This window comes from Thamnophis elegans, chromosome Z (genome assembly GCF_009769535.1).
Source record: "Thamnophis elegans isolate rThaEle1 chromosome Z, rThaEle1.pri, whole genome shotgun sequence".
Classification (NCBI taxonomy): domain Eukaryota; kingdom Metazoa; phylum Chordata; class Lepidosauria; order Squamata; family Colubridae; genus Thamnophis; species Thamnophis elegans.
Window position 1 is genome coordinate 124,901,789 of NC_045558.1, and position 13,496 is coordinate 124,915,284.

Genomic DNA, 13,496 nt, shown 5'->3' on the forward strand with positions numbered 1-13,496 from the left:
GGTGTTCCGAAAGTTACTTCTGGGTCCACCAGTCAGAGCTCCCCTCACTGGAACAGTAAATTTCATGAACGGGTTCTCCCAAGCTGGTGCGAACTGGCAGAAACCCACCACTGCTTCAATGGCATTCTGTATATTCTCACTCCATACAAAGTGGTGCCAGGATTTCAAAATTGTTTTGAATCAACAAATCCCCTTAAGTCTAGACTGTCAGTATAAAATAGAGTTTATGACTGGCAGAGACATGCTAATAAGGTCAGTCAATGAATAGACATGGCAACTGGGCCAGCCAAAGAGGGCTATTTGGAAACTGAAGCGTTATTTGCTCTGTGAGCCATAAAGAGACAGCAAGGAGCCCTCAGTTGTTCTGTACTAAAGCTCTGAGTCTGTGCTGAGCTCTAAACTAGTGTGCTGGTCTGAACTGAAACTGAAACTGTTCTCTCCTCTACTTGTGTTTGCTTGTATATACTACCACATTGGAAAACCTGCTTTTGATATTGTATATTGACTTCTTGTGTTATATTATATATAAAGACACGTTAATGAATCCTGCTGAATCAGTTACCTGTTTGTGCTTTCTGGATGTGATTCCTGCTGCAAACTCTGACATAGACTTTATTTTCTCCCTGAATTATGGACATCAACACTCTCCTATTCAAGGATCACACACTGCAAGTGCAAAAAAGAGTAAGTAAAAAGTAATAAAAGTAATAAAAATAAATAAAAATAAAATCTAGATAGATGTGAGGAAAGGAGGTTAAACCTAGTGTTATGGATTGGGTCTCTTCCTTTAATCTGTGAGCATTATAATTATGTTTTCATGTTAATTGAGTTTCGTGTGTTTGCTTATGTGTCAAATTTATAATTTGAAATAAGTGTTTAATTAATTATGTTATGTTCTCTGTGAACTTAAAGGATATTTGAGACTGTTAACCAAGAACCTGTTTTGGAAAGCTGGGTTAGTTAACATATGAATCCCTATAAAATATTTCTAACAGTTATAATATTTATGAATTCTTCCCACAATGGAGATATTTTCATCAAGACTGAGCGAGAAATATGTATTCTAACTGGCTGAGGTGGGTTGCTGCTGGTTGGGCCCAGATCTGGCAAACTGTTGGAGGAGTGGTTGGAGGTTCCGCCCACCCACCCAGACACTTCTGCGCATGCACAGAAGCATTGTGTGCACGTGCATATGTGGGAGCACACCTGAACCGGTAGTAAAAATATTGGCAACCCACCACCTGAATGAATAAATATGTCTCTCTCTGTTGTCCTTATTAACTGGGATTTGTTCTTCAGCTTGAATCTTGGTCATTCCTATATGATACCAGCTGAAGTCTGGAAATGACACTGAATTCGGGGACCCTCTGGTTGCACAATTTGCCATCTTAGCATTGGATGGAGTTACATGGCCCCAGATTCACCCAACCTGGAGATCCTTCCAATAACTCCTGCTAAATGAGCAGATGGCAACTCTGGCTAGGAGATCCTTTGTGCAACTTATTTCTGCATTGGTACACTCTGATCATAGTTACACATGCCCAAGTCACCTCCATATTGGATTACTGCAATGCATTCTACATGGGGCTGCCCTTGAATGTGGAAGCTTCACCTGGTAGGGAATGCAGTAGCACTTGCACTTCTAAAACAGCCCATGCTATACTTCTGCTCTGTGAGCTGCATTGATTACCAATTCAATTCAAGGTGCTGGTTTTGATCTATAAAGCCCTTCATGAGACGGGGCCAGGCTATTTTATGGACTGCGTCTCCCTGATTATATCAGGTCACCTTATTAGATCTGCCAGAGAATACAGCCTGTAGGGACTGTCATATAAAGACATGCGCTCAGTGGTTTTCATGCAGTTGAACTTCTCTGTTTGCGTTTCCCTGCTTATGGAACATTCTTTGTCCTTAAAATTAGATGAGCCATCCTGTTTTATTCCCGAAGGCCCTCAAGAACTGATTATATCATCAAACCTGGGGCTCCCAGGGAATGGGAGACGTGTTTAGATGGCTCTATTGCTGGGATGGCTGTTTTTCCTCCCTCTTCGCCTAGAACTTGTAGCTATGTTTTTATATTTACCATTCATATGATTTTTACATATTTGTATATCGGTTGTTTTTATTTGTGGTTTTAATTTTTTTGTTGTGTATTACTGAGGACTGCCTCCCATATGGGGTGGCTGGGTTTATAAATTTGATAAACAAATAAATAAACAAAATAAGGGATAAGATGGCAAAGAAAATGATCCTAAAATTGCATAAATATTGCAAACTGAAGCAATACCTAGGCAAAATATGTTTCCACAAGTACAGAAGTAATTTGGTTGGCTCAACTTTTCATCTTGTATAGCAGAGGATAACACTCAAGAGCTGCAGTAGTGCAGTGGTTAGAGTCCAGTACTGCAGGCTACTTCTGGTGATCACTGGCTGCTAGCTGTTTGGCAGTTTGGGTCTCACCAGGCTCAAGGTTGACTCAGCCTTCCATCCTTCTGAGGTGTGTAAAATGAGGACCCAGAGTGTTGGGGGCAATAGGCTGATTCTGTAAACTGCTGTGAGTGGACTGTAAAGCACTGTGAAGCAGTATATAAGTCTAAGTGCTATTGCTATTACTCTTGCAGTTTCCAAAGTTTTGAATATGATCCCCATCCCATAAATTTAAAAAATGATATTAGAAAGAAAATGTGTTGGAAAGAGGGTACCAATAAATAGGTAAAGATAAAGAGGTGCATACTAGTTGTTTCCAGCTCTAGGGGCTGGAAACCATCTCTGCTTCTAAGGCAAAGAACCAGCGTTGTCTGAAGACTCCATGGTCATGAAGGCGTATGGAGGTGCTCAGAGCACTGTTACCTTCCTACCAAAGTGGTCCCTATTTTTCTACTTGCACTTTTTAGGTCCTTTCAAACTGCTAGGTTGACAGAAGCTGGGACAAGTAATGGGAACTCACTCCATTATGCAGTGCTAGGGATTCAAACCACCGAACTATCGACCTTCTGATCTATAAGCTATGTGTTTTAGCCCCTGAGTTATTGCGTCCCCCTAAATACATGACTATAAATTATATTAGCATTTTATTGTAATTAAAGTAACTAGATTCTAAATATTAATAAAACAAAGAGATCATTGTAGATTTTAAAAAGAGCCGGCATTGTCATATTCCACTCAGTATCAAGAATGCAGTTCTAAAGGTGATCAATAGCATTAAGTATCTGGGGGTGCAGACAATTAACAATCTGAATTGGTCTCTCCACATGTCATCCTGAGTGAAGCAAACCAACACCTGCATTCCTGTGTCAGATGAGGAGAGCAGATCTTTCTCCTTTTGTCCTGGTCACTTTTTCCAGAGAGAAGATTGAGATCATTTAAAGAAACAATCTCTTCATCACTGTTTGGTTTGGTGTTAATGCCTCAGTCAGAAAGTCCATATAGAGAATGGTAAGGACAGCCAGGAAGGTTATAGGAAGGCTGCTTCCTGTTATTCAGGATACTGCTTATAAGTGCTATGTGCTTAAAGCATTGTTAAAGACCCCACACACCCACTTTATGGTCTGTTTCTGTTGTTCCCCTCTGGTTTTGAAGTATTTCTAGCAGGACTTCTGATTCTGTAACAGCTTTGTTCCCTATGCCATCTGTCCGGTAAACTCGCAAGATTTGTTTTTCTCACTCTGTACATTTATAAATCCAAACTAGACTGTGTTATTTCTCTGTGTCATACAATATATGTGGGTCTATGGGCATATGCTCATTTATTTATTTACTTATTTATTTATCATCTTTATATAGTGTATTTTGGAGGAGATGACCCTTTGACAGCTGTATGGAATGAAATTTCATTTGAATGTATGCCAATTAGCGTACATTTAAAGTGACAATAAAGTTATTCTAAGTTTAAGTCTAAATATATATTAGAAAAAATCTTACTCAATAAACAATATCAGTTCTGGAAAACCCAAGCACTTTATTTCTGAACAAAGAAGTCTTCATCTAGAAAAAGTTCTGCACATTTTTTTCTCCTTGTTATTGTGTATATGTGAAGTTTCTTACATTAAGAACCCAGAGGGCACAGTAAGAGCAAATTTGCCTTTAAACTCTGTCCAAAGCCTTGACTTCAATCCTGAAGGCACTCAAGGTTGACTCAGGCTTCCGTCCTTCCAAGAATGGAAGGATGGACCCAGATTTTGGGTGCAGTATGCAAAGAATGTGTACAAAGTAAACCACCCAGACAATGCTATAAAGCACTATGGGGCAGTATACACATCTAAATGTTATTGCTATTAAAAAATTGGAGAAGACAACTATTCCTGAATGAAATTCTTTGGCCAATTATTGTCATGTTCTTTTTATAGCATCATAGAATTCAGCCATCATTCATGTTGCTCTTGAAATCACACCATTCTTTTTCCTAACTAGCTGCTCTCTCGTATTCAGCTCTGGCCTCAGTATGATAATGTAGCACTTGGGCAGGAAAATGCAACCTAGTAAACCACCACTTGAGGCCAAGATAGAGAAGACTTCCACAGCCACCATGGATTTCCCCTTGGTGCTCAAGTACGTGGGCACAAAGGACACCCAAACACTGCAGAAGACCAGCATGCTGAAGGTGATGAGCTTGGCTTCATTGAAAGTGTCGGGCAACTTCCGGGCAAAGAAAGCCACTGTGAAGCTGATGAGGGCCAGAAGCCACATGTAGCCCAGCACAACGTATAACATGATCTCCGAGCCTTCATTGCATTGCACTAAGATCTCATCCAGCTGGGAATGCATGTCTAACTCTGGGAAAGGAGGAGAAATGGTCCACCAGGCAGCACAGATGCTTGTTTGAATAAGGGAGCAAAAAACAATGACTGAGACGGACAGCCTTTTCCCCACCCACCACGTCATGCGGTTTCCTGGCTTTGTGGCCATGAAGGCCAGAACCACAGTGATGGTTTTGGCTAACACACAAGACACTGCAATGGAGAAGACAACTCCAAAAACTGCTTGCCGGAGCAGACATGTGACTTTCCCTGGACATCCAAGGAAGAGGAAGGAGCAAAGAAAACACAGCAGGAGTGAGACAAGCAGGGTGCAGGTGATATCCCAATTGTTGGCTTTGACGATGGGAGTGTTCTGGTGGAAGATGAATGTCCCCATCACCGCAATTGTGATGACAGCAAAAGAAACAGAAAAGCCAGTCATGACTTCTCCCAGGGCTTCTTTGTAGGATAAGTAGGTGATAATTTTGGGAATACATTGATGGTGTTTCTCATTTGGATATCGCTCTGCGGGACACTTCTCACATTGGTTGGAATCTGAAAACCATAAATAAACGCTCTAAAAAGTCTACACATTGAATAGAATTAAGTTCTTAAAAATTATTCCATCCTGAAGCTGTTTTCGCAGAGAATAAACCTCTTAAATGTTTCCCTTTAAGAAAATCCTTTTAAAGTTTATTTTGTATTCAATAAACTACATTTCCTGATCAAGAGATTAAAAAATTAAATAAAGAAATGTTTTTACTTAAAAAAAGAAGAAAGAGAACAAGGCTGGTGAGAGATCCCAATCAATCCATGCTTTTCTTTAAAACCACCGTTTGGGAGTATAAGATTTTGAACAGGTAAACTAAAAAAAAATCTTGCACTCTGCAGACCCCCTCCCCAAACCTCTGCATGCAAAGTGTTTGAGAGGCCTGCCAAGTGATCCTGGGGCTGAGGGTTTTTTTTGTCAAAAACAAACAAAAAAATGAAGGAGCATGTATAGCTTTTAGGAGGCTTGTAGAGTGCTCCTGGGGGCTGGGGGGGGCGATATGAGCAAAAACCAGTCCACTTTTTCCTCCTGTTTGCCCTCCACAGTCCCCAGGAGCTTTTTTCAAGCCTCCCAAACCTTCTCCACATCCATTTTTCTGAAGGGGCCGTGGTGTTTCTGGAGGCCAAAACCCCTGTATTCACAGTATAAGATGCACCCAGATTTTCACCCACTTTTTTGGGGGGAAATGGTGTGTATTATGCTCTGAAAAATATGGTATATTCAAGAACCCAAACGTGGTTAGAACAAAATGTATTTTTAAAGAAACATAGATCTTTTTTTTCTTACCAATCATGGTGGAAATGCTTCCCTCTGAACACTTGACACAGTCATAGCAGCAAACCTGTTTTCCCTCTTCAATCAATTTCCGGTACCCAGGATGGCAGCTTTCTACACAGGTGGCAGAAGGTGGTGTCTAATGAGAATGGCCAGAGGAAGACATTAAAATGGATTAGAATCAAGCTTTGAATCAATCAGTCAGCAGTCACGGTCTTTAAATAAATCCAAACCCGCCCACCACAGTTTCTTGTAATTTCTAATAATGCAAAATTTGGAATTCCTAGGATCGATTGCTAGAATTAGTCAGAGGAGCATTTAAAATCTGAAAAGTCTTTGAACTGCTATTGAAAATTTGAAGACAAATCCAAATCCGGACACCTCTTCACATTACATAAAGCAACTTGAGATGTCCTAAAGATGACCATTAAAGAGTATGTTTCTCATGACCTTAATGAGCTGTTTTAAATTTGAATAGTAATAAGAAAATCCAAAATAAATTTGTGATGATGGGAAAGAATGTTGAAACTTGCCGAGCTGACAGCCAAAATATTCCTGTTTAGTATTTGGTATCCTTTTCCAATTATTCCTGTGTTATGTTGCCACTCAAGGGTGGTATCACAATTTTCATTGATTCAGCTGATTCAAACTACAGACTATTCATCAGTGGGAAAGTCTGTCTGTCTGTCTGTCTGTCGGTATGTCTGTTTATCTATCGATCATCCATCCATCCATCCATCCATCCATCCATCCATCCATCCATCCATCCATCCATCCATCTATCTATCTATCTATCTATCTATCTATCTTCTTGTTAGATTGGGTAATGGATAGGCACACACAGGGTTAATGGTAACAACAGCTCTTTATTAAGTACAACAAGTGAGAACAATCCAGCGAAGGTTGAGTCTGACAACAGCCCTTTTATAGTGAGCTGTCAGATACTTCGACAAATAGGATTAACCCTCTGTTCCCACTGGAACAGAGGACCCTGGTGGAAACCACTGTAGTTAGAACTAATATCTAACATTTCTACCTATCAATCATCCTTTCTTCCATCCCTCCATCCACCCATCTACCTATCTAGCTACCTACCTACCTTCTCTCTCCTTATATAAAATCTTTCCCTTTTTGTTTTATTAATGTAAGTGTAATTTTTCATATTTGTTTTGAAGGAGAAAGGTAAATCATCCTTTCAAAAGACGAATCTTCCACTTCACTAAGCTCTCAGAAAGCCCCTGAACCCAGAGGGTCCATAACCCCAGTGATCTGAGCTCCCCTTCCCTACAATCTGAAAGTGTAATGTAGATTTGAGAACTTCTTCATTTTTCCACAATACACGAGTGTTCTAACAACATTCAGAAGATATCAAATGATCTTGGAACTACTCTAAGATTACTGGTTTAAAATTATAGAAATTTGAGAAAATATCCCCATGTTTTATTTGGTTTGTTTAACTCACCTTCTTAAATTTGGGGTTCCATACAATGACAGATGTATTTATGGCGAAGTCTTCCTTTTGAGAACTCTGAGGTTCAATACGTCCAACTTGGACCTTCTTAAAGGATCGATTGGGGAAAGTAATCAAGTTGATGATATCGTATGCTGCTGCCAGGTTTCCATTCTCATTGAAAGCTATTTCTTCCCCAACACTATTGTTGAAATGGAGGTTTTTCAGAAATAAACGAAGCTAAAAGATAAGAGAGACAAATGAGAAATTGGTGTCCATAGCAGGCAATACAATATGGGATTCATCAAATGGTGCTCAACCAGTTTTTAATGAACAATCAAACATTTGAGTTGAAAGTATTTTTTAATGTTCCAACGGCATAATTCTGTTTTGCAGGATTATATTCATAATTTTATGTTTAAGTATTACTAATAGATATATTTGTACATATATTTCTTATTTGTACTTCATGATGGATAAAAACAATTGCCAAGAAATATAACACAATAATAGAATAAAAGATTTGGAAGGGAACTTGGATATTTTCATCTCTTCTTGTCCAACTCCCTGCTCCACCGGGAAACCTTGTACCATTTCAGAAAAATAGTTATCCAATCTCTTCTTAAAATCATCCAGTGTTAGCACACCCACAACTTCTGGAAGCAAGTCATTCTACTGATTAATTGTTTTAACTATCAAGAAATTTCTCCTTAGTTCTAGATTGGTTTTCTCCTTGATTATTTTCCATCCATTGCTTCTTGTCCTGCTTTCAAGTGTTTTGGAGTATATCTTGACTCCCTCTTCTTTGTGGCAAGCCCGTTATATATATTATGGATATCACAAGAAAACTTATTTATTGGAGTTCCATTCCAGAAAACACGATTAAGAAGTTAAATGATGACCTTGAAGCAGAACATCACTGGGAAAAGATTACTTCCCTATATCTAACATAATATCTGTAAATAAAAATCTAATTTCCACAAGGATTAAGCCTCTACACAACTAAAATTATAAATTTGAAAGACAAAAATAATAGGTATAAAAAGTGGAAAGCGGGGTACCCAATTAAGGCAGAATATCAACAAATAACCCAAGGCTTCAAATATGAAATCAGGAAAACTAAGGCTCAAAATCTTGTGAGAAAAAACCCTTCTTTTAACATGTAAAAAACAAGAAAAAAGTCAAGGAAACAATTGGTCCATTAGTGGGAGAAAATGGCAAGAAGATGATGAGGATCAGAGAGGAAGAAGAACGGCTTAATTCATTTTTTACATCTGGCTTTACACAAAAGGAAAAAAAACAATTCAATCTATCAAAAACAGAACCATGAAAAACATATCAGGAATAGAATTTAAAATAGACAAGAAAATGGTAAGAGAGCACCTGTCCACCCTAGATGAATTCAAATCATGAGAACCAGATGGATTAAATCCCAAGATTCTGAAGGAACTGGCAGACATGATCTCACTGAACTATATCTTTTGAAGATCCTGGAGTACTGGGGAACTTCCAGAGAACTGGAAAATAGCTGATGTAGTCCCCATCCTCAAAAAAGGGGTAAAAGATAAATCCAGCAAACCACAGACCTATCAGCCTGACCTCAATACCTGGGAAGATGGTGGAAAAGGTAATCAAGGAATGAATCTGCAAACACACTTTTTATATAGATATTGAATTTTTATGTTTTAAATTGTTAAAAAAAATAAAAAAATACAAAAAATAAAATAAACAGCCCAAAGCATATATTTCAATAGACATAAATATCATTAAGATCGTCTCCAGAATGAGCCTGGAAGCTCGGATGAGTAAATCTCTGGTCCCATTCACCGACCTTGATTCAATCTCTCATCATTATCCTGGGACGTGTATATTTGTCTTCATTCATAAAAGTATACTTAGTGAATTTTGTAAACATTAAAATAACTATATTATTATGGCTACGTTCCCATTGAAAGGCAACGTAACTCACCTGCCAAGGTTGGACTTTCAGAAAATTCCACTTCTCTTCATTGCCTCTTGTCTTCTGCTTGGCTCTGGATGAATATATAGCATGGAGACCATGTGCTACAGCATATACAGCATTGTAAATACTGTAGCTCTGGCCAGACATCTCCATTTCAAAGGCAGTTCCAGGGAGACTCCCCAAATCCTCTTTCCCAGTGCATTTTCTTTTTCCTGGTATACTGTATCTTGGAAGTGTACAGAGAAATGCGGCACTCCAGAACACAGGTAGCAACGGGACTTTAGAGTGATATGGATTTAGGTTCTCCAGGTACTCTTGAAAGCCTGGAACCCTATTTGTATGTAGGGCAAAAGACAAGCTGCCATTGAAGGAGAATGTGGTGAATTTCTTTGACTCAAAGACAGATGTGACATCCCAGAGAGCACTTATGATCCAAACCCTTTCTATTGGGCACCTGCTATGAATTTCATAGCTTTCAAGAATTATTCGTAAACCTTCTATAGATTCCATGTCCCCATAAACAAGTATTACATTGGTTTTACTATACCACAAGAGACGTCCTATGTTATTTAGATTACTCTTCCATAAGAAACTGGGGTTATAAGTAATCACTCTTGGAACAAACTGAATTAAAGAAATGCAAATGTCACTCTGGATGAATTTTGGTCTCAGAATTCTGAGAAATCTCTCTCCAGTGGCATCTTCTGGAATGAGAAGATCAATCCAATTCCATCCAAAATATTTCAGGAGCTGAATAATCCCAGCATACTGGAGGTTTTCATTTGGAGTCATCCAAAAGAAAGAAGGGAACTGCTGTTTATCACTCAATGCCAGGTCAAAAGTGCCAAAACTGAGCTGCAGAGTGGGAATAATAATGATGTGCTTTTAGACAATGTACTGTTTTTGCAGATATGTCAACAAGAAGGAAGGAAGTACATTTCTTTTGCACCTTATTTCAATCAAAAATCCTGATGTTAAATGTTAAATCTGGGGATCAACAAGTCTTTCCTTATAGCTTTTGCTATAAAACCACCATTAGTATTCCATTCATCAATTTTTAGACCAAATATTCTTACTTTTTGATTGTGCTAAGCAGAAATAGACAGCAGATAGGAATGTGTAAAAAAGAGGAGGCTTATTCTTCAAGGATTGGACAGTATTAATTTCTCATCTTCATACCCAAATAACTTTTTTTCTGTACATTATGAGGGCAACATATCTATTACTTTACTGATCAATATATTTAAAATTGTTAAGGCATAAAGAACAAGAGAAGAAAATGAAATAACAAGAGGCATGCCCAGAAGAATGAAAGACAAAATCAGACACATTGCTACCATATCAGTTAATAATGGCTAAGCTTGAGACTGAGGAGGAGGAGGAGGAGGAGGAGGAGGAGGAGAAGGAGAAGGAGAAGGAGAAGAATGAAGATAGCAAGAAGGACAGTTACACCTTTTCTTACATTCCAAATGAAATGTTTGCGCTTATTAAGAATTACTCCTGTTGCAATAGTAATTGATGCATTGCAATTCTCTGACAAAATAAACAAATAAAACCTTGATCTGCTTTTGAGAGATTACCCCCAATTTTGGTCCTCCTATAGTTTTTTTTAACTACCACCTTTTCCTCTTCCTGCTTGAGCATCTATGTGAACCCAGATCCTTACCTGTGGAATTTTGTAGGCATTTAAGATGTTGGCTATCTGGATGGTGTTCTGGGAAGGAAGATCACCAATGACAGCCATAATGTTTTGGTCCTTTCCCTTTCTGTAATTGAAGGGGCAGTAGCTTCCAAGAAAGAGGAAATCCAAAAGGTTCTCGGAGGCTTTCATTGCCTGAAAACCATTATCATGTATCTTGGAGACCAAGGTGATGTTGGGTAACAAGTCCTCATTCATGTTGATCTCCTGAATGGCAAAACTGAAGGCTAGGACATGCAATAAGTTTTTAGGCAATGGCCTGCAAGAAGAATTTCATTTAGTTCTACAACATTAATATATTTCTCCACACCTCAAATGATGTATTTGTCTGCTTGAATGAGTACAGGAAGTCCTCAGCTCATAACAGACCATACAAAGTTACAATGGCACTGAAAAAAGTGATTTATGACCATTTCTCACACTTAGAACCATTACAGCATCCCCTTGGTCACCTGATTTATATTTGGATGCATAGCAACTGATTCATATTTATGGCAGTTGCAGTGTTCTGGGATCACATGATCACATTTTGGGAACTTCTGACAAGCAAAGTTAATGGGGAAGCCAGATTCACCTCACAAAAATTACTAATTTGAGAACTGTAGTGATTCACTTAACAAATGTGGCAGGAAAAGTAATGGGGACAAAAGCTTTGATTCTTAAATTTCAGAAGTTAAGACATTCCAGAAGTGGGGAAGGCATCGAGTGAGGAACTGAATTGGAGGGTCTGAATCTCACTTGAGGATCTGACAGCATTTGTGTATCACATTTTGAGAAGTTTAAAACAGAAGTTTAATGCAATTGCTAGGATTGTTTCATGTATGTAGGGCAACAATGCAACTGGAGGGCAGAAGCTGATGGATTGTGCCATCTGTTAATGACAATCCAAATACTTAAGATATACTTGCCAAACTGGTAGGGACAGTTTGCCGTTTCTAAGCCAAAGAATCCGAAGACGTCTCCGTGGTCATGTGGCCAGCATGACTAAACGCCGAAGGTGCACAAAATGCTGTTACCTTCCTACCAAAGGTAGGGCCTATTTTTATACTTGCACTTTTAGATGCTTTCAAACTGGTAGGCTGGCAGAAGCTGGGACAAATAATGGGAGCTCACTCCTCTACACAGCATTAGGGATTTGAACCGCCGAACTGCTGAACTTTCTGATTGACAAGCTCAGTGTCTTAGTCACTGAGCCTCTGTGTCCCTTATATCTTGAATACAATCCCCTTAAAAAAAAACCCAACCCTTCAAGGGCAGATCATTTTCTTTCAAAAGAGTACTTGCCATCCTCTCAAAGATCCTTCTGGAAATTCCATAAAGTGCAGTAAAGGCAATTCAGAATATACAGTAGATACAAATTCTCCAATGACTACATCACTGAAATGAGCAGGGAAACTAAGCCGAAAACGAAGTTTCTTACTGCAAATGGGGTTAAAGGTCTTGTTGAAAGAAGCTTGGAGGACAAAAAAAGAGAGTAGAAATCCATGGCAAAGTATGTTGAATGCCAAGGTAATTTGGCTCCATTCATAGGAGTGCAGCCACATCTTTTTCACAACACTTTCCCTGGGACAATGAAATAGACTCTCTATTGTTTTTATGCATATCTAAAGTTGTAGATTACAATAATTATCATCTGAGTGATTCATAATGCCACCTACTGAGCCTCCTGGAGTTGTTGCTAATGGTAAACTTAAACTGCTCCGTCCCCCTAGGTTCTGTGTATGCCCAAAAAACAAGTTTAATTAATTTAGGTAGGTAGGCAATTCCCTTTCCCAAAGCTATTCAAATATTTTTCCAGTTGACAAGATTATGTGACCCATCTCTTGACAGCTCCTACTCAGGGAATAAAGAAATGATCTTGGGATCATAACAGATTTTGAGTCTTGCTTTCTCAATCCAAGGAAAGCAATGCTGAATAAAAGAGCAAGAGATTGATTAGTAGCCAGATAAATTCTCCCTTCTCATCTCACAATCTGCCAATTCAGTTAAATGCATATCTCTTCTGCCCCTCCATTTTGCTGACATGTTTTAAGACATGGTAGATGTTGTACCAGTGCCCCCTCCATAACTATCATCACATGCCTTCATGATTAAGATCCAGTCACACTCACTTCTCTTATGATTAAACATTTGAGAGTTTGGTAATGGACTACCGTATTTTTTGGAGTATAAGTCACACCGGAATATAAGACACACCAAGGTTTTGTAGAGGCAAATAAAAAAAAGTTTTTGCACTCTGGAAACCTCCCAAAAACGGCCCACATTTTGCAAAAATGGGCCCGTTTTTTTGAAAATAAGGGCATGAATAGCCCTTAAGGAGGCTT

General features: G+C 38.8%; 1 protein-coding gene across 1 annotated transcript; it reads right to left on the bottom strand.

Annotated features, from left to right (window-relative positions):
* Positions 1-4,368: 4,368 nt before the first annotated feature.
* On the bottom strand, positions 4,369-13,260 carry LOC116521639 (vomeronasal type-2 receptor 26-like). Its single transcript, XM_032236298.1, has 6 exons — positions 13,224-13,260; positions 12,457-12,625; positions 11,140-11,431; positions 7,523-7,750; positions 6,073-6,199; positions 4,369-5,291 (listed from the first exon to the last, which is right to left on the bottom strand). Exons 1-6 carry the CDS (start codon positions 13,258-13,260, stop codon positions 4,369-4,371), a joined length of 1,776 nt encoding a protein of 591 aa, XP_032092189.1.
* Positions 13,261-13,496: the final 236 nt, after the last annotated feature.

Bases quoted from the DNA above. Each gene is read 5' to 3' on its own strand.
- LOC116521639 (XM_032236298.1), bottom strand. From the start codon at position 13,260: ATGAAGGCATGTGATGATAGTTATGGAGGGGGCACTG. The intron at 12,626-13,223 runs GTACAACATCTA...TTGTCCTCCAAG, and splicing joins TAGTTATGGAGGGGGCACTG to CTTCTTTCAACAAGACCTTT. The intron at 6,200-7,522 runs GTGAGTTAAACA...CATTCTCATTAG, and splicing joins GGAACCCCAAATTTAAGAAG to ACACCACCTTCTGCCACCTG.